Raw genomic sequence first — 21,889 nt, forward strand, 5'->3', positions numbered from 1 at the left:
TCATTTACTATTCTCTCTTCAATTACTGCTAATTCTAAATTCTTCCTGAACTGTTTCACTGACTTAATGAAAAATATACCATTAAAAGTAATGATTTGATTCAATCACTGAAGTCTCTGTTGGTACTGAAAATTTTAATTTACACCCAAGTGAATCACACATTTATAACTGTATGCATTTTTTAATGACTGTTTGTAAAATCATAAGCATAGTCCTTTCATTAATCAAGAGATTCTACTTTAGATTTTAGAAATACTTCAAGCATGTAAGTTGCAAACCAGCTGCTTCAAGGGAGAGGAAGTCTTCTGTGCTGTTTTTTTTTTTAATCCATTGTATTATCTAGATTAGGAGTTTTTGACTGAAAAACCCCTTAGTAATATAGAAGGAATGTATGAAACTCATTCCAACTTCAAACAAAAGTGAAAATAACTATATCAGAACATTTATTTAATGATTTATGGTTTAGTTTACTACTTTCTCTAAAGTTTATAAATACTTATTCACAAAAACAAAGCTGCCAATGAAATTGCTATGAAACTGACTGGGAAATATCATGGGTTTATTGTATTATACCATCAAACGTTAGCACAAATATTTTTTTTCTCTCCATTGCACTTTCATTTAACAACAAATGTCCAAAACATGAAAATCATAGTGCAAAATAAATAAATTACTAGCATCAGCAGCTACCAAGTTCTTTGAGAAGACCTTTAAAATGTTTCCTTACTATAAGCTATACCTGTTCATTTAAGTAACAGCCCACATTGGCTAAAAGTTCAGTAAAACTATTCAGGTTCCTATACGCCCCTGAAATCTGTCCTGCAGAGAAAAAGGTTATAGCAATAACCAAACAACAGCCACCTCTCATTAGCAGAATCACATCTCTGTCAGAGATGCCATACTATTACTATCAAAAACTAGAGTTAAAGGCTGATCTGCATTCACTGCAGAACCAGAAGAGGCTGCTCATGTTACAGAAGTTACTGTGTGCGTACTCTCTATTTGGCAGAAGGGGCTACGAAGCTTCACAGCCAGTTAATATACAGCACTTGCAATCACATTAGAAAACACTTGCTTCACTACTAGCTCTGACGTAATGTTACATCAACATTAAACAAGACAGAAAGGAACTTGAAGAAATCTTTGTTTTTGTACAGGATGCTTTTAAAATGTCCTCATGCATTACAGGGGAGTAAATAATAAGATGAGCAACCAAGCACGTAAAATAGCTTGTTAGTAATAAATGGGTGATTTTGAGGACAACACTGGACTCCTTCCAGAAAGAGGTGCCTAGAAAACCACCCCAAAACCAAAACACAAACCAAAAAAACTCAAACCTCACAAGCAAGTAACAGCCCCCTTGCACAAACAAATGCTTTCTGTCTAAATTACACTGTGCTCAATAGAATTCAGTAAACTACTGATTAAAACAAAATTATCTCAGTAACTCTACAAGGGACAACTGCAGATTTTGCAGGTCTATCAAGCACTGCACTACTGTATTGGGTCTGGCTGAGATGGAGTTAATACTCCCTTTGGCAGCAGAGTGCAGGCCACAGTTTGCTTTCACGTGGAGAGGTGTCCAATACACCTGGAATCGACTGCCTGCATTCCCCACCAAAAAGACTGTGGTGGGTTGACCCTGGCTGGACGCCATGTGCCCACCAAAGCTGTTCTATCACTCCCCCTCCTCAGCTGGACAGGGAAGACAAAATATAACAAAGGGCTTGTGGGTCGAGATAAGGAAAGGAGAGAGATCACTCGCCAATAACCGTCATGGGCAAAACAGACTCAGCTTGGGGAAAATTAACTCCGTTTATTTCTAATCAACCAGAGTAGGGCAATGAGAAATAAAACTAAATCTCAGAACACCTTCCCTCCACCCCTCCCTTCTTCCCAGGCACGACTTCACTCCCGGATTCTCTACCAACCCCCCCAGCGGCGCAGGGGGACGGGGAATGGGGTTTACAGTCAGTTCATCACATGTTATTTCTGCTGCTTCATCCTCCTCAGGGGCAGGACTCATCACACTCTTCCCCTCCTCCAGCGTGGGGTCCCTCCCATGGGAGACAGTCCTCCACCAACTTCTCCAACGTGGGTCCTTCCCATGGGCTGCAGTTCTTTGCAAACTGCTCCAGTGTGGGTCCTTTCCACGGCGTGCAGTCCTTCAGGAGCACGCTGCTCCAGCGTGGGTCCCCCTCGGGGTCACAAGTCCTGCCAGAAAACCTGCTCCAGCGTGGGCTCCTCTCTCCACAGATCCGCAGGTCCTGCCAGGAGCCTGCTCCAGCGCGGGCTTCCCACGGGGTCACAGCCTCCTTTGGGCACCCACCTGCTCCGGCGTGGGGTCCTCCCCGGGCTGCAGGTGGAGATCTGCTCCACCACGGACCTCCCTGGGCTGCAGGGGGACAGCCTGCCTCACCGTGGTCTTCACCACAGGCTGCAGGGGAATCTCTGCTCCAGTGCCTGGAGCATCTCCTCCCCTCCTTCTGCACTGACCTTGGGGTCTGCAGGCTTGTTTCTCTTACATGTTCTCACTCCTCTCTCTGGCTGCCGTTTCTGTCCCAGCAACTTTTTTTCCTTCTTAAAAATGTTCTCCCAGAGGCATTACCACTATTGCTGATGGTCTCGGCCTTGGTCGGCAGCGGGTCCATCTTGGAGCCGGCTGGTTTTGGCTCTGATGGACACAGGGGAAGCTTCCAGCAGCTTCTTACAGAAGCCACCCCTGTAACCCCCCCGCTACCAAAACCTTGCCACACAAAGCCAATACAACTATATAGAGGAATTGTACCTTATTATTGATGCTCAGAGTACCCCGAGTCATCTGATGTGGACAACTACTGATAAAACTTTAAGTGATGTTAGAAAAGGAATCATGCTACTGGCCTCACAAGAAGAGGATTCAGGTTCCAAATCTGATTAAAAGAAAAAACGTAATCTTCTTCTTACGACAACAACTAACTGGTCTGGATAAATCTGTAAGTAGTACATAAGGAACTGCAGCAGCTGAAAGTGTAGGAGTAGGAATCCTAAGGCCAGTATGACACCTTTCTGAAGCACAACACTGAACTTCATTTGCAGGAAATGTGTTGGCACAAACATAACTTCCAGCAATTTCCTAAAAAGAAAGCTCCAAATCTTTAAGCAGCATTTTAGGTTTAGACCCCATTTGGCTGTTGAAGTTGAAAGACCAGACTTCAGAAAACAAAGCTGCTTCCAGTAACATTTCCAGCAGTTTCCTAGCCGCTTGGACTAACCACTCTGGATGAGAGAAATTCACTGAAACCCAGGTCAGAAGATACAGATGTATGGTAACTTTCTAGGAACGCCTAATAGCTGAACTTAAGAATTCTTCTAAACAACCCCCCCCCCCCCCCCCCAAAACACCCCCTTGCCCATTAAACCAATACGTACCCTTTCATTTCTTCTATACTCTAAAAAAGCAACAAAACAAAAATGACAAAACTTACAAAAATACGAGAAGGAGCAAAATCCCATTCCCTCCCCTATTTTGAACATACATTTTGAAACCTAGCCTTTAATCTTAAGAATCTGCATGAAAACAGGAGTGGGCGGCTGCCATGGCAACACAATTTTTCCAATTTATTGCTGATGTTCCTAGGGTGGATTACTGGCTGTAGTAAGGAGGGATTGAGGATCCAATAGTTCAGGAGTTAACTGGAATAAATATTCTTCTCCCCCAAATACTCTGCCTGCAGCAACAAGAAGCAGGATCTAGATGAAGATATGCTTAACTGAAAATAAAATGGATTCTCCACTAGTCCATGCCTGCAAATGCAGACAAGGTTTCACAAGGATTTTAAAGCAACAGCAGAGTGTCCCTTACTGTATACTTAAGAATATGGAGCACATCATAAACTAATGCTCCCATTCAGTTTTCTCCAAAACCATGACGGAGCAGGAATTCTGCCCTTTCAGAACACACAACAAAAGAGGATAAAACTCTCTAGCACTGGCACAAAATTCATACAGAAAAGTGTCAGTTATGTAAAGAGGTTCTTAGAAGATTTGGAGTAATCCCTGCAAGCTCTATTCCACACCTTGAATGACAAGTGAACAGCTTAGCTAAATACAGTATGTCTCTGTATCAAAAAATTATCAAAACAGAATACAGAAAAATAAAGGATATTTGAGAAGACTCAGTGATTATACAGAAAGCATCTCAAACTGGTTTCAGAACGGAAAGGCATGAGCAGGACAAATGGTTTTCAGCTCTACCTGATAGAGGTTATGAGAGCACCTGAAAAAAATATGGCAATGGCCACTGTATCATTGTGGCTCTCTAGCGGTTCTCTGCAGTTGGAAAAACAAGATTCGCTGCTGCTGTGCTGGTGGGTTTTTTACTGGCTCTCTGCCTTTGGAAAAACAGACCTCAGCAAAAAAATATTTGCATTCAGAGAAATGTCCTGCCTCATTTCCTTGTACCAGTCCATTTCTGTGTCCAGCATGGCAGCTCATCTGTTGATGTGCTGTCCTTAGGTTTCAGGTAATACTGAGCATTTTTTAACACAATTGGAACACCATTTGATCTTAAAAAAGCATACACTAGACTGAAACGCCTCAACACTTTTTTGGCCAGTTACAGCTTAGAAGAAAGGTCTTGGGAGTTTCACTGACAGGTCTCTGAAATAATTTGCTCAATACGCAGCTGCAACCAAAAAAAAAAAGCCAAGAAAATGTTGAGCATCATCAGAAAGGACAAGACAAAAAGCCATTGTTTTACTACAGTATAAAACACTGATGCAACTTCATCCTAACTATCACATGCAGTACCAGTCACTACACCTCCATAAGGATATAGTGGAGACAGAAGAATGCAGAGATGAAGAACAGAGATAGTTAAGGGAATACAGTAGCTGTCTTATAGGTAGAGATTAAAAACGGGTCACCAATATGCTTGTGCTCCATCACGTTCACTGGCTATGCACAGGGCTCACCCTTGAAGGTCCAGCCACAGCCAGTCATGGGCTTCCAGCTCAAGACACAGGAGTGGAAACAGATGGTCTGGTACATTCTAGTGCATCAAGGTGTTCTGAGATTTCATTAGCAGTAGATGGGCTACTACTAATAATGATGGAAGCAAAGTGATCTTTTGGGCTGTGAGACAAGAAGATATCGGAGAAAGAGGCACTAGACTCATCGCAGCCTTTTAAGGAACAGAGAGAAATGCTGATCACTGTGCTGTTTCTGCAGCGTAAGCCTGATTTCTGTCACACACATTTCCCTGCACAGCAATGTCAGAACGTCCTGTTAGATATTTGAGGATAACTATAAACCTTCAAGAAGAATAGGCTTTATTCAGCGGTTTGAAAAAGACCCAATGAGGTCTTAAAAGTTTATATAGGAGTCTTTGATTAAAACAAACAAGACACTGGATCCTCAGAGAAGAGCAACATGAGATGTATATACTGATAAATACCTATATCAAAATGATAGTATTAAAAAGGCAACCCCATAGAAATATTTTATTTATTGTACTGAAAAAGTGCTTATCAATTGTTTTTTCCACAGTAAGACAACCTGCTTTACTCTGCATTAGTGATAGAATATTTTGTTCTTTCATTCTCCAGGTTATTTATTATTTTAAGTACTGATCCATTGCAACTTTCTTGACTTATGACAAGGCAATCACACTTCTGGGAACAAGCTGAAATACAGCCAGAAGCAACATTTTTTTATCAAAGTTAAAAATACACTGCACTGACATCCTAATTTAACACTTCATTCTTTGTGCTATGCTTTTGTTTACGCATCATTCTTTTGGAGAAATAGCTCAGGAGAGCAGAGTGATACATACCTGAATCATTCACGTAACACACAAATCAGTTTGAGTAAATGCTTAGTGAGCAATGGCTTTAAGTCAGACGGGTCCACGTGAGAGCTCTCATTTAAATTCAGGTATTAACTATACTCTTCCCTTCCTAAAACAAACATTCCCACCCACAATTTCCACCTCTTCCTCCTAAACACACCCCAAAGAAAAGAGTCTCAGTTAAAGCTTAATGAATCTTACTGTCCTTGTACAGTACAATCTCTCTTTTTCACCAATAACCAGTGTTCAGGATTCTCAAATATGCAGAGCACTTAAAACTTCAAGAGTCCTTAACAAACTCCTATCCATTACGAGTTTACTTAAGGAACTCTCAAACCGTTCAGTAATGCTGATTGACTAGTGGGGAGGAGGCTATTCCCCCTCTTGATAAAGCATATAGTCTTTGAAAACACATCCTTACTTCGAAGAGCCACTTCACAGCAGCATGGTACAGAGTGCTCGAGCTCCTGCTTCAATCACACCTCTGTCCATCGGACCAGGTTGCAACTCTTCCTCTAAGCAAAAGGCCGTATTGATCCTCCTCTTCCAACCACAGACTGTTGAATTCTCCTTTCTCACCCCCTCACAGATCACAGCCAGAATTAATATTTCAGCAACGGAGCTGACCACCTCTACGCACCACATATTTTCTGCATGCTTCATGTCTTACGTGATGAGATGTGTAACAAATTAATAAAGCTCTTTCTAGACTATAATTAAGAGCATAGACTAAAGCAGTGCTGATATCGTAATACTCATCTTTTGATTCTTACAGTTAATAATTCCTAACATGGAAGCAAATTTTAAGACAGACAATATCCAAGAAAAACAAATTTAGAATAATTAAGTAGGAATTAATTTAAGAATAAGCCCATTGCCTGAAGTCAGGCAGGCACACCGAAAGAGCACAGAGAAGTTAAGGCTAGAAAAATGTTTGGTTTTTTTTTCCTCACACACTTTTCCTGCTGGTAAAGAGAACAATGGAATTACAGGCACCCTGAAGGGATAACAACAAGTAGAAAGCAGTTTCCAGTTGGCTATGCTAACACTTTTGATAAAGTGGCAATAGCTAAGTAAAACAGAAAGAAATACTTGCAACTTTCAGCATTTGATTACTTTAACAAACCAAGTCTGAAACATGAAATACATAGGCAGTAACCCCCCCAAAAGTTTAAAGAGTATCTGAAATATTAATGACCCATCCATAGACATAAAATTACCAATCAAACATTCACAGGTCCTTGGCCAATTCATTCTGAGCTCAAACGAAGCTAAGTTAAGCATCTCTGTGATCCAAGACGCATGCATTATTTAGCATTAGCTAGACATTTGTTCATTTATGCAGACAGATGCCAACAGGATTTATGTGAGAGGGTACCCATTTCTGCTTAATTTGAAATGTCCTGTTCTCTCTCTGAAAGCTAAGCCACAGTGATGTATATCATTTTGGCAGTCTTTGTATTTTAGCAAAAGCACACTTTCAAAAACCTACAGTCAGGAACTCTTCCAGCAGAAAAGCAGCATACCAAGCTCCCAGTGCATAGCCAGAGAACAAGGTGCCAGCATCTGCAATCGCCTCCTCCTGTACACAGGCGTGACTCTAGGTATTTCCGTATGCACAAAACCAGACACTGATTTTTCATGGTACTTTTGTAGCTCTCCTTTTTTGGCAGAATAAAATATCCACATAAGGGTGTTTTGGGGGGATTTTGGTGGTGTTTGTGTTGGTTTTGGTGGGGGGCTTTTTTTTGCATGTTCTGTGCAGCTGATCAAAATTTGCATCACACGTTTTAAAATCCTAAATGAATACTCATAAGGAAGACTGGGAAAGAACAGAATGACAGAAAACCTGAGCTGTTAAGGACAAGCAACAGTGAGAAACTGGAATTATGGAAAAATACTGACAATAAACTCTGAAAAGGCAGCTGCCTTCACTTTCTTTTCCCTATAAGCCATTCCCTGTGTCAGTATGTTCGCAGATGAGTTTTCTACGCTTCAGGAAACTGAATGTACCCTCAGCTACAGGTATGCTTCAGACAGATGAGTTTTTAACTCAGGTACTTTTAAACTTTCTCTCAGTGTCCTGAACCATTTACAAATTTTCCAGTATTCTTGGGACTACCACCACAGCCCACTCTCAAAGACAGAGAAATTTTGAGAATAATTAAAATAGGAAATTCAGGCTCCCTTATTTAAGCTTCCTCATGCCCTGCCCCCTGCAAGACACAGAGCACAATTCAACACCCAGACAGGGTGTCCTCATTGCTTGACTGTGCTTAGCATTTAGTATGTGATAAGAATATGAACTACTACAGATGATGGAAATTTGGCTGAACAACACAAAAATCAGTCCAAAATATTTGTAACATCCTGAAAGATTTCTGTTGATCTGGAAAATATAGGCTAAATCTGTAGCCCTGTAGCCCTGATTCAGGTGACTAACATAATTGTGGGTAATGTTTGTTTTTAAAGCGTAGGAGAATGATTGATATTTAAAACAAAAACAAGTTTAAAAATCAAATTGCAAACCATTTATTTCCTCCTGTCCAAACAGACCTCAGTAGCACACAAACAATGTGAGCTAACCCAAACTGTCATATAATACTGTACTTTTTTATCTAGCACTGCTGAAGCTCTGAGTGGGGGAGATATTAAGGGAGGGAAAGAGCAATAAAATTAGTGCCATTTAGCTGAAGCAAACAAGTCATCATTTTATATATCTGAGGGAAAAAAAAAGTGGGTTAATAAGGAGAATGTTTATTGATAACTAGAGGCAAAAAGCAATGCTAAGACAAGAAGGATTGAGGCCAGGAGATGAGACTATCAAGGGCACACATCTTACAGGGCTAAGCCACTGTTTCACCACTTAGAGTTTGAAGTACCAGCAAGGACAAGATCAGGTAAGCAAGCTGGAAATAGGAGCAAGGGGATCACAGAGAAGTGGAGATAAAATGAGGTATTGGAACCACTCAATTTGCACGAGGACAACTTCAAAGTAACACTCAGATGTGGAACTAAAGGAAAGAAGAGAGCAGAGGCACCCAACCCTTGCTCAGGGAGGCTGGGGGGAACCATTCAGTTGATTAAAAGTAAATCTTACAAATAACATAAAATGCTTAGAAAGTTTAACATTTGAAGAAGTGTGCACAAAGAAACAATTAAAGAAGTACCAGGACAGCCAGTGATGAGAGGTGGAATAAAGGGAGTAGCCGGGAGAGTGAGAGAAAATAAAGTCATTATCTCTGCAACATTTATCCAATACAGCTGCACCTCAAATGTACACTGAAAACTCAGCTTAACACAGGATACATATTCTAAAAGGAGCACCTTAAAGGCAAAGCAAGGGACACCAGCCAGTGATACCCCCACAAGGCACAGAGTTGCTGGCAGCGTGGAATCACATAGTTATTTAATGAAGAATCTGCTGTCCAGCTCCCCTCCTCTGGCAATGACTAATAAGCAACACTTCAATACAAAGTAAAATACAACATGCTAATAATTCATGTTTGGTATTGCACAGTATTCATCACATGATATATGGGAAAGTCTTGGTCCCTACCAAAATAACTGTCAGAAAATAATCAACCAGTCATCATCTAAGAAATATCCGCAATTGAATACTGTGCTCTTGCTTCTGCGGGTGTACAAAAAACAAGGTGACGCACAGTGTCACCCTAACTTTGTGTTGTTGAAGCCCATTAATACAGCTTGTATCAAATACTTTAAATACTGGACTGGAACATCTATAGCCAATATTCACAGTAACATTGCAAGAATATTGCCTTTTTGAAAAATGAAAGAATAATCTCTGAAAGCTTCTGAATGCACATATTAGAGTCTTAACCTTGACACATAAAAAAGTATCAGTTATTCTTTAAACATAAACATATATTCTTTAAACAACGCAGCAGTGTTCTCTCCTTCACTCTACTGCAATTCACTATTGACCTAAATGAGCCATGCAGCAGCATCGCTCCTAAATTTTTCTACTTTGGAATGATGTATAAAAACTGCCATTTTTATAAATCGATTTGAGATCTTCAGATGAAAGGTACTAGCAGTTTTACTTGTTATTATCATGCTGTATTGGGCCTGGCTGAGATGGAGTTAATTTTCCCCATAGTGCTGTGCTTTGTATCTGTGGCTAGAAAGGCGTTGATAACACAGCAGTGTTTCGGCCACCGCTGAGCAGTGCTCGCACTGGCTCTCCAACATGACCCCCACAGCAGTAGGCTGCAGGTGGGTAAGATCTTGGGAGGGGGCATCACCAGGACAGCGGAGCCAAACTGACCGAAGGGATATTCCATACCACATGATGTCTGCTCAGCAATAAAAGCTAAGAGAAAGGAGGAAGGAGAGGGAGGGGCATTCATTATTACAATCTTTGTCTTCCAGAGGAACTGTTACACATGCTGAAGCCCTACTTCCCGGGAAATGGCTGGACGTTGCCTGCTGATGGGAAGTACAGAATAAATCTTTTGTTTTCCTTTGCTTCCATGCACAGACTTTGCTTTATTAAACTGCCTTTATCTAGACCCATGAGTTTTTTCCATCTTATTTTCTCCCCCACCCCTTGTCCTGCTGAGCGGACAAGTGATAAAGCAGCTTGGTGGGCACCCGGCATCCAGCCAAGGTCAAACCACCACACATGCATATACTATAATCTAGCATGAGACACAAACAAGCCCTTAGAAAATGACCTGTAGAGATCTATCACCTCCCACTGACCTCCTTCAAAACATATTTGGATCTGTTCCAGCCTTTTATTGCTCTTTGGCACTAGTAATCCACCATTTGATCATTATAAAATATTCACAGCAGATGTGCCTACAAACAGAGCATGATGATTTAAGTGGATAAGAACAGGAAGAGATGAACTCTCAGGAAACAAAGATCCTGAGTTTATGCTAATAACTTTATTTTAAAAGACCAAATTAAGGAGAAACATATGCAGATTTCCTTAAGCTCTTCTATTCTGGAGTTAAGACTCATAGCTGCTGCTCATGTCAGGCTACTTTTAACTGTAGTTCCTCACACTATTCTAGTAAGTATTTCTGCACTACTGTGTTTTCCCAAATTCAATTTTTGCCCTCACTAAAAAACCACAGCAGAAGAGACATCAGTGTTGTGTTGGCAGAGGGGAACATAGCTGTTATACAATTAGCTATATAAAGCTGCATTTGTTCTCTTTCCCCGTTTACACCATACAGAAGAACAAATACGTTGATAAGATGGAACCAGCTTTACTAGAATGATTTTGTCCAATGGCAAATATGTCCTAACAATTACTGATCAGTCGGTGAGACAGACTCTACATTCTACATGAATGAAGATATGTTGTAGATGCAACAGAGTTTTTTATTGCCAAAAAATACTTAGGAATTAAAACCCTTATTAGGTACAAAACCAGAACAGAACTAGCAAAACCAGAGAGCTGGAATAGCATGTTATAGTTACAACACTACAAGGCACAGGTAAGTTTTAGTTCTCAAAAACCATTTCTGAATAATCTTTTGCAGTATAAATCTGCATAGGGGGCAAGGGCTGCTATTACTGGTCAATTTAGTAATATGTAGAAAGCCACTTTACATAATTTTACTGAATTTACATTCAACATTGCTTTCACAATTCTTGTTCAGTTCTTAGTTTTGTATGCCTTGCTTAACTTTACTTAAAGTAAAATAGCAGTTCTACCTGTAGGAATCCAAAACCAACAGGAAACATTAAAAAATGTGTTTGGACTGAACATATGTATTAGAAATCCTTTAGATGAAATTTTATAGAGTGTATCTAAGTTGTACTTTACAGGGCAAGGTGGGGAAGCAAAAGGGGTGGAGACCTAGAGGTTTTTTTCTAGAAATTAGTCACTAGGAATTGTTCATCATTTCTCCCATACTCAAATTTGCTTCATTCTATTATTCACAGTAACATATTTATCTATAAAACTTAAGCAACTTACTCTGCAGTGGTCATACTGTTGCTGTAAGGTTGGAACATCCCCTCCAATAGGCATTTGCTTTTTTAGTTCTTCATCTTTTGCATTCAGCCATTTGATTAACTCTTCCAGGGATGTCAGCAATCTGTTCCATTTCTCTGCACTGGCCTCCAAGTGAGCCCTGTGAAACAACATAAAAGCATCCTTAAAGCCCTAAATAGCAAAAACCAGCACAGGAATACAATAAATAAATAAAATTGTTCCATCGTTAAGATAGGAATGTTTCAAGCGTTTAACAGCAAAGCAACTCTGTGTTAAAAAGCCTCTACTTCAAAACATTTTGCACAGTGAATCAAAATAAACAGAGGAAAAATGGGTGAGCCGAGACAAATATGTACCTGATGTTTTAACTTAGCTAAAACCTTGAACACTGTACATCTCAGCAACATAAATAAATACTATGTATTGTTGTGACTCCTCCACCACAGCGCAGGAAGTACAAGTGTCATTTTGTGAGCTAAAGCACCGCAAAACTGAACTCTTTCATGCCAGGACCTTGAATCTTCAGCAGCAAAAGCAGCAAGTTCTCCCAGCAGTGATCAACAGTAAGTTGCCTGTGCTGCTGAACACATCACTGACACAGATTATTTAACATATCATCTTTAGTTGATGGTGAGTTACTAGAGAATTAACACAGTGAATCTGTCCCTCACTTTAATTGACAAAAACCCCAGATTCCACAATACCCTTTTCTATAATTTTCAAAAATACCTTGACTTGATGGCTTCTCCCTGCAGTGCCTACACAGCTGCAGGGAAATCTTTGGCAGGGACCACCTACCCCTCTTTTACTGCAGTCGTTCTATGTTATGGATGAGACCAGCATGTACTTAGTGTATACCAGTAAAAAACAATTTCCTTCACACAGGTGATGGAGTAGAGCTAAGTCCTACTTAGTGTAGTCTGACACCAGCTCTGCACCTTCCCACCCCACTTCTGACAGATGAGTGAACTGAACTTTACTATTGTTCCCTACCTTTTCCCTTTCCTATTTTGCACGTGTTTTTTTAACTTTTTTTTCTGATTCACTATAACTCACATCTTGAAACCTTCACCTGGCTTCTCTTGTGTTATCATCTCAAATGGCATTTGAATGAATATTTGGGACTGATATCACAATGGTTGGATTGAAGGGGTGATGTGCTGCAAGGTTAATTACAAGGCAAGCTTAGGTTTGGGTATGCTGGAATCTCCCAGGGATGCTAGGATAGATGAACCAAAAAAGCAGTCAGTAAGAATGTATGGGAGGGAAAAAGATACAAAGGAGAAAAAAAAAAAAAAAAAATCACAGAAAAAAAAAAATCACATTTCTGAAAAGGATAAACTAACTTTAGGAAGAGGAACCTATTCTCTTCCACTCCATTCAGGGAAGCGCTTAGGTAACTACCTGGCGGCGGGAGGGGGGAGAGGGTAAAATACTTGCTAAAAGTGACATTTTACTGCTTACAGTTTTGTGCATCATGATTTCTGTCATCCCTTATTGCTCTCACTGATACCTTTCTCTCAACCCTGAATTGAAGCCAGCTGCTTGTAGTCCGGGCCTGAACAGCTGAGCCAGCATCCCACCCTGCAGTGAAATACAAGCGAGCTATTGCATATGCAGTTATATGTGTACAGGGGAAGAACATCCTGAGTGCCTTGGTTTGCAGACCAACAAGCTCCTGAGTGAAATGTACTGTCTTTGCTCTCCTGGCCTATTTCCAGAATCTCTATTCATCATGATTTATTACTGTATCTATCACATTTAAACAGCTTTCACTTCTCAAAACTGGCACTCTCTATTTAGTGGAATTCTTGTATACAAAATGAATTGGAGTTTTGTAAGGGGGCAAAAAAACCCTGCAGCTAGTTAAAGGGCAATTTAAGGGTGACTCACTGTTAATTTAACATACAGTGCAATAACATTAATAGTGAAAAAACTAATTTGATATTAATGTGAATGATATGGCATATGATACCAGATTAAATGCATTGTAATTTACCACTGAGTACTCATGTGCATGCCAGATTAATGACAGTAGGAAAATACCACTAGCACATGGTTTCAAAGTCAAGTGCAAGCTAAACTTGTGGGGGTAGAGCCATAAGAGGTGGGGAGGAAATGGACTACACTAACAGGGACTTAAAAATTCTTCTCTGAATACAAAGTGAGCTAACCTCTCTCTTCAAAGGTCAGAAAGATGTTAAAGCGGAAAAAAAATTACACAAGGGAAAATGTATCACATCAGCCTGTATTTTTCCTGAATGTTGCCCTTCTAATCTTATCAGAAGCAATACCGAAAATAAAGAGAAAGATACAGCAGCAGCTGAAGAGTGGACACAAGCATTCAATTCTCCTGGGGAGCAGAGACACATGCATTGAGTAAACCCAGTTCAAAGCAAATGCTGCACAGGAACAAGGGAACCAAGATATGCTCCAATTTGCATTTCAGTATAAAGTGTTAGTATCGCATTTACATTTGTCATACAGACATTATCAAAGAGAGCCAATAAACTATGTTGAAGTTCTGAAATGTTTCTTGGGCTGCTTTGCTTTCAAAGACAGGATTTCTGGTCTTCGGTTTGGAATTGGTACTTCTGTTGATACACAACCTGCAAACAAAACTTCAGGTGTTTGTGCTCATGTGACAAATGAATGAGCAATCTCCAGGGATTCACCAAGTCAGGTGGCAGCTTAAGAATCTGCTCTGATAAAAATACAAGTCAGTTACAGATGATTGTTCAGGTTTGAGCACTGGTTGGAGCAATATTCCCCAGCATCAACAGCCTGGTACTCAGAAGCACTCTTAAGGGAATCCTGGATGAGCCTAAAAACCACAAATGCTCCCAACCAGCTGACCAGACTGAGACCACCCCTCCGCCACCCAGGCTGAATAAAAATCATCCAGAAGAGCAGCAACTCTGACATAACTCCCCTTCTGTTGACCCCGAGAAGCTCTCTTCACAGCTGGAGACCTCCTCAGCCTTTCCTTCTGCTATGGAGGTAACACTTTCCCTGCTTAGCAACAAAAGAACACATGGAATAAAAAAAGATTGGTGGGTGGTCTAAATATAGAGAGTTCTTCTCTGTTTCTCCCATACTTTTACCTCTAACCTCCCCCAAACACTAACACCCTCACACCTCCTGCTCCAGCAGAAAAGAATCTCTCCTGAACATTTGACAAGGCAGACCCACACAAACCTGCAGCTTTGTTTTCTTCCTGGGAATAAGATAATAAAGAGAGAAAAAGAAAGAATCGTCTATGAGTAATTTCAAGGAGAGGTATAGTTCTCTCAGGTGATGTCATAGTCACTGCAAGTGCAGGTTTAAGTAGTTTCCATGTATTTAAAAGTAAGTCACAAGAGTGCTGCTTTTTCAGTTTGGATTAGTTACAGTAGCAAGGAAGTAAAGTCAACGCAGTGACTAGCATCGTCAGCTCTGAGGAATGACGTGATGAAGAAAAACTCATGCTATGCCCAAGGGAGAGCAGTACTTTCAGCAACTAAAAATCAACATAGTCACTATGTACACATAGCTGAAAATATTCTAAAAAACTTAAGAGAAACCTTAATTTAGAAGCACTATCCCAAGCCAAAACCCGTAACAAAACAATCAGATTTTTCAATCATCAGCCCTAGCATCTAACACTGTTATATGCTGTTCTCACACGACTCTTCCATACAGTTTTGCTTTCCAATTCATCCTTGAAATAAGGTACACCAAGAAAGCAAACGTTGAAGGCAAACAGCGGCATCAACACACTGACATCCTATCAGATCTCTGTTTTGTTATTTCCCTATGAAGGCTTTCATCACTCTTGAGCAAGTTAGAAAAGTGAACCGCAGTCAAAGAACAGGGCAAAATACATGAACTCGGAAATGCTACACTCCTTTCACTGGCGACTGAGATTTGAGAGGTTAATTTACTTCTCTCATATTTGCTCCAGTATTCTCTTCCCTGCCCATCATAGCTCAGTGATATGGCTCTGCAGCATTGCATGTACCAGCAGAGTAACACAAACACTGCAAACATTATTGCTGCCCAGTGGGATGCACATGCCATATCTGCGCAGAAGTGAAAAGATGAGTATGTATTCAGAAGAGCCGGTATTCCCACTTTTTTGAGCATTCACTGCACAATCACTGTCTCTGTACTACTGCCTTGGAACTCACAGCTGGCCAGGGTAAAGAGCTTGAAGGCCCTTTTTTTTTTAGCCATCAATTTCTCCCAAATTATGATCAACCCCAGGAAAGGCCAAGCAACTGAATTGTTCATGCTAGAACTCCACAGCTGCTAAGTTATTATCTTATAAGCATGTTTTCATCTTTCTCTCATGTTAACTTATTTGTGAGTAGAGCTCGTAATAGCCCAAGTGTGACAGCTCTTGCCTTAAACTGCTTGTGTGGTGGGGCCAGTCTCTGCAAGCCCCCACATTGAACTGCTTGGTTCCTCTGATTCAAGCTCTGCCCGTGGGCTTCCACAGAGCTGATTTACCTGTTTCACATAACTGTTTAGCAGGTTGGTGGTAGGATAAGTGGAAATAAAAACTAAATCTCACATTTTCCCCTCTATCTCAATCTTTCAAACTCCTGTGCAGGAATTCCAGGCTCAACTCATTTTTCTGGCCTTTGGAAAATTCATATGAAGGCTTAACATTGTTCTGTTCTATTAAAAGAACACTTTCCTTTAATCAACAAGCAAGCAGTTGCAATTAAAAGCTCTAGAAATTCTTCTCTACCTAATTCATTTTAATGTGGAATTTTATTCATGTTAATAAATATGGTAGTATCTACTGCCAAAACGACATCACAAAGATTTTAACAGTGACTACACTTGGACAGTCAGTGAGCTTGGCACTGGTAGGGTCAAAAAATTATAAAATGTATTCCTTGATTAATATGTGTTTTAACACATTTCCTAATTGCATAGCAGCAATAAAAAAAAAATTTACTACCAATATGGATTAAGACATTTAAGATGCAAGTTCTATCAAATTATTCATTTCAGTGGTAAAAATAAAAACAACAACAAATCCCTTATTTCTCCTCACAGTAACTGTAGATTCACAGAATTACTTCATTGACATTGCTATCTATTTACAATAAGGAAAGATTCAACATACTTTCTGGAAAATTTAGTAGAGATTGGCAAATCACAACTGTGCAGCTCTGGAAAGAGAAGACCAAGTAGTTAAGCCTGCGTGATGAGCAAGTACACCAAGTTTTTACATTTGTGCTCAGGGGTCCTCTACAGAAACAAATAGAGATTTCACTTCATGGCTGTGGTCATATTTCTCAGGCCTTTTAGAAGACAGCAACTGTGCCCCATTCATGTCTTGACATTTTCATTAATTACCTGATGTTAGCTGACTTTGCCTTCAGGTCATTCCAGCGATGGTTCATGTCATCAAGCCGGTGCTGGAGCAGGGCAGCTTCCTCAGAATTTCCCAAGGCTTTCACCATCTTCTGTCTGTTTCCATCAATGCTCCTAAAGATGTCATTGTGGGCATCGATCTCGGCCTGGATGTCCTGAAATATCAGCAAGAAAAGTCCAAACATCTTAGTTCTCTAAATAAAGGAAGGGAGAGCTTATTCTCATTAGTACTCCTAAGCACTAGGACAGAGAACATAGTCCAACTTTCTTGAATGACTCTGAAAAGAGATACAGAGGGGAAAACCTGCAACCCTATTAACATCATTATAAAAATTCTAACTTTCTTAAGTGTGAGAAAAGGAGTTTGAAAGTCATCCGTGACCGTGAAACAGAACTTAGAACTATAAAAACTAAGTTCTCTGCATGCTTTTGTAGCACTGAAGGTAACTAGTTGTCTACTGTGCCCCCACACATTTCACACAGTGCAGCATTTGCAAATGCAGTAGAAATAGTTTCCTGCTCACAAATTACATAGATTCAGCCTTAGTTACGTTTTCTCCTTCCTTTCTGAAATAAAACATCGCAGAAGCCTTACACAGCCTAGCGAAATTCAAACTCTGTGTAGTGCTTTAGGTCATATGCAATGAAAGCTTTTAACTAAAACCTATGTCCTTAAACTGCAGCTAAATGACTACAGCTACCAGAAGACCATTTTTACAATTCAACTACTGTACACCATGGCCTGTGATATATGGAGAGGTAGACATAAAACAGCAGGATGTATTATAATCTGAATTTCATAGTAAATACTGAAAAGAAAAAGCAGTGCTTGTGATTTCAATTCAGCTTACTCATTTCTCCTCCCCTTAGAAATTAAACATATTTTATTCTCTGATCTACCATCTGCCTCAAGAAACACATTACAGATGTTGTCTTTATCTAACTGAGCACAGTATTATTTTTAAAACACATTATAAGAGCAAACAAAACTTCCTGCATCACCACCAATGCTTTCTAGCATCCATACATCTATGTATACTCTAATAGAGCAATGTAAATATGTGGAGAGCCAGGAGGTATACTGGCTGTCTCAATAGGATTAATCAGTGAAGATTGTGACAGGAACTTGATGCAGATGTAAATAAACTTCTTTTGCAAAGGAAGACATTCAGGAACTGAAATCCTTTAGAGGTTTTTATTCCTCCAGACAACTCCTCTGTAATCTCCATCTGTTCCCAGGAGCAGGAAAGGAGGGGGCTCTCGTACCTCCCCGCCCTCAAGATGCAGCCCTACATCTTAGAATGGCAGCTTGCACATCTACAAATGATAGTTAAAAACGGTGGAAAAGTAGCTATGAATCTGAGACAGCATGAAAGCTTTCTTCAGTTAGGGAAGAAAGCAAAAAGAAGGATACAGCTGGAGAAGTGGGGGGAGGAGAGACAGAGAGGGAAAGCGGGGAGAGGGGGAAGGTGAGAGAGAGGGAGGGAAGCATCAGTGAAGCTCTGGCTCTTCAGCTGAGCTACTATGTGACTTTGGACAACTACCTATTCTTTGCCCTGAGTTTCACTACTTTAAAACACGTTAAAAGACACTTTTGCTGTCTTTAACAATTTTGATAAAAATCACCATTCTGAAAATAGATACAAGCAACAGCATTTAAAATGAAAAAACGAAATGGCAATCTCTGGTGACCAACAAACCCAAATAAGACAGCACAGTCATCAGATAAAAAAATCAGATGCTTATCTGAAAACATTTGCAGCTCCTGTCCTTACGTCTCCAACATGCAAGTAGATCCAGTAAAACCCAGCTCAAGTCCACACAGCAGGAGGTACAAACATGTACAGCAGCTACAATTTTAATTGCACACTAATCTATGCTACAAAAGCCTGGTCATGTCAAATCCATTTCTGTGCCTCTTTAAAGTTACAAAAGAAAACTTCATTGAAAACAAAATGATCTCTCATCTTCCATTCTACAATCACAATATTAATTCTAAAGCTATTGAGAACCTTCATAAAACATTCTAACTCTGATTACATTTGAGAGGACACTTAAGCGTGCATACTTAAAAATGTTTCATTCAAAATGGGTTTCATTCTTGCAGTTGCCAATCATCATGTTACGTTGATTAAGGAAGAGTAATCTGCTGTTGGCATTCTTTAGTCCCGTCTGTGATGGCCACGTTGTGACAGCTCAGTTCAAAGAATCAACTTTGCCAATTAACTTCTTTTTCTCTTTTCTGATTTCCATTTTCCAGGGAAAAAAAAGCACTGCCAGCTCATGGATAAACCAGCAGGACTGATATCAAAGTTAATGAATGAGAAAGCATCACAGCCCTCAACAAAAAAAAAAAGAAGAAAAAAAAAAGGAGAGAAATCCAAATAACATGTCCCACACCAACATGCACATGGAAGAAGTGCAGTAGGAAGGTGGGATGTGAAAGATGGCTAATGGCAACAGATGGACACATTAAGTTAGTTATTCCCCAATAATGATACAAAAGATCTTGAAGATTTTTATTCAGGTATTGTCCTCTGTTGGAAGGCTAACAAGGATGATGGGCTCCCATCTTGTCCTAGGATTGCTGTAATTCGTAGCAATTGGTAGTAATCTCCTTTACTCATTGTGTTATCATAATCTTTCAATTCTTATGAGATTTGTAAAGATGTTGTGGTTGCCCTCCCTTAGAATTTCTTATTTCAAAGTGGGAAGAACTCCTCTATCCATTCTGTACACATTCCAATTCATGCTCATCCTGGTCTATTATTTCTCTTTCTTGGTCATTGATTCTCCATATTCTTCTCCATTGTCCTCTATGTGGCCAAAATTTGATAATCCCTGCTCAGGTCCCAACTAGGATTAACTCTAATAAGAGTTAATCCAATTTCAATTTTTCAATACTTTAAAATCAATTATAAACACTTCCCTATTATCACATGGAAGCTCCCTTATCTAGAGTCACAGGGGCAGCACACTGGAGGATGCAGGGGAAGAAGGAGAAAAAAAAATTCTGCTGCTTTTGTCACATAAAGAGGGGGATGCAACCATGACACACTGTTGTTGTTCTTAGCCCAGTGCAAAGGGGATCTGGGCCAGAATGCTCTCTCCTAGTGCATACAAAACAAAGTAAAGAAAAAAAAGGGGAAAAAAAAAAAGAAAAAAGAAACCTAAAGAAATACCGTGCAAACAGAGAAGGACTCCTTGCCAGAAGAAATTCATAGTTCTTAAACTGTAGTTAGTTACATAGCTTTATCAACTTAGTTTTTGGAGGTATTACTATAGAGATGCCATATTTCGCTAAGTTTGCAAATATTTATGTGCACATATCTGTTAAACTGGATTGATAATTTACTGGTATGAGGTCAACAGATTTGTTTACATGCCCAAGTGGCTGCAGGACTAAGGTCTTAAATTGAAAGAAAGCTCTTTGAGGAAAGAATTCAACCTATATATAAATCAAGGTGCAAGTTTCAAAGTTTTGAAAGATAGAAAGGAGAAGAAATAACTAGGTTGATATCTACATATCTACTTCGACTTAGCCAGGCTACTAGAAGATTGCCACTTTCCTCAAATTCCTTTTAAGAATTAAGATCAAACTGCTGCCTGTCTTTTCCACTTTAGTCTGGTGATTTCAAAATCAGCTTATTTCCATTCTGAAACTTAGACTTCTTTGCTTCTCTCCCTCTTTACCCCTCTCATGGTGCAAGATTTACCTGCTGGATTCAATCCTTCATTTTATGCTTGGATCTGATTTTAAAGCCTACTTCTTACTTTAATTTCAATCAAATAAAATACTAAATTATCATATAATGACAACTGAAGAGCATGTATCTTTAAAGAATGTATAAATATGGTATGTGACACTCAATAATGCTACAGATGGCAATTCCAAAAAGGACCCAAAGTCTTGGCTCACTCCAACTCCCAACTGGAGTTGGGCAACTGCAACTGTGCAAAGGCAAACTAGAGTGACTTGCCCAGGGTGAAAGAAAAAATAGAACAGATTTGAACAGAACCAAACTTTGTGACTCCAACTCCAAGGTCAACCAGCTATTGAACTTTTTTTTCATTTTTTTCCTCCTTACAGACTGCAAGGATATTTTAAGCAGTGACAATAGCAGACATAATTGTCCTTTGGAAACTATTAATCCTTTATAAAGGCAAAGAAAAAATCCTTTAAAAAGACAAAAAAAAAAAGCCAAACCAACAGCACTCCCATGACAATGGGCATTCTACTGCCTTTTTTCTGAATGATTAGTTCAGAGGGTGTCTAACTCACTCTGTAACCCCCTAAGCTGTTAACATATTCACTTCCACTCATGTTTTTTTCAGCTTTTGTTTATATGGTCTTCACTGGTATGCTGCCATTAACACAGGCAAAATATTTTCCTGTTTAAAGGACCTGAACCCTTCTGTTGAAGGTAAAACACAACTGGTGGAAGAAAACTCCACATTTCCACACCAAAATTAAAGTGGAAGAAATGATGCATTTTACAGCATGCAGAATGTTACTCCGTTCCATTCTCACCATTAAGAATCCTAGAAGACTTGAGCTTTATGATACAAAGATCTAAACCAGGAAAGTTATTTTATTCTGTAAGGTAAACAAACAGATGTTCCTATATCATTACAGATTCTATTATCAAGATCCCTTAATCAGATTTTTACCACATATGATATGACACAAAACTCTACTTAGCCTCTTACAA

General features: G+C 39.7%; 1 protein-coding gene across 9 annotated transcripts in view; it reads right to left on the minus strand.

Annotated features, from left to right (window-relative positions):
* UTRN (utrophin) overlaps positions 1–21,889 on the minus strand; it is a 389,337-nt gene that overhangs the window by 120,003 nt on the left and 247,445 nt on the right. For all 9 annotated transcript variants that reach the window (XM_049799497.1, XM_049799498.1, XM_049799496.1 and 6 more), the window contains 2 exons: positions 17,160–17,332; positions 11,790–11,946 (listed from right to left, as the gene is read on the minus strand). In XM_049799497.1, the coding sequence (XP_049655454.1) occupies positions 11,790–11,946; positions 17,160–17,332 (330 nt within the window). The remainder of the gene's footprint in view (positions 1–11,789; positions 11,947–17,159; positions 17,333–21,889) is intronic.

The sequence above is a fragment of the Accipiter gentilis genome, chromosome 5 (genome assembly GCF_929443795.1).
Source record: "Accipiter gentilis chromosome 5, bAccGen1.1, whole genome shotgun sequence".
In the NCBI taxonomy this organism is placed as follows: domain Eukaryota; kingdom Metazoa; phylum Chordata; class Aves; order Accipitriformes; family Accipitridae; genus Astur; species Astur gentilis.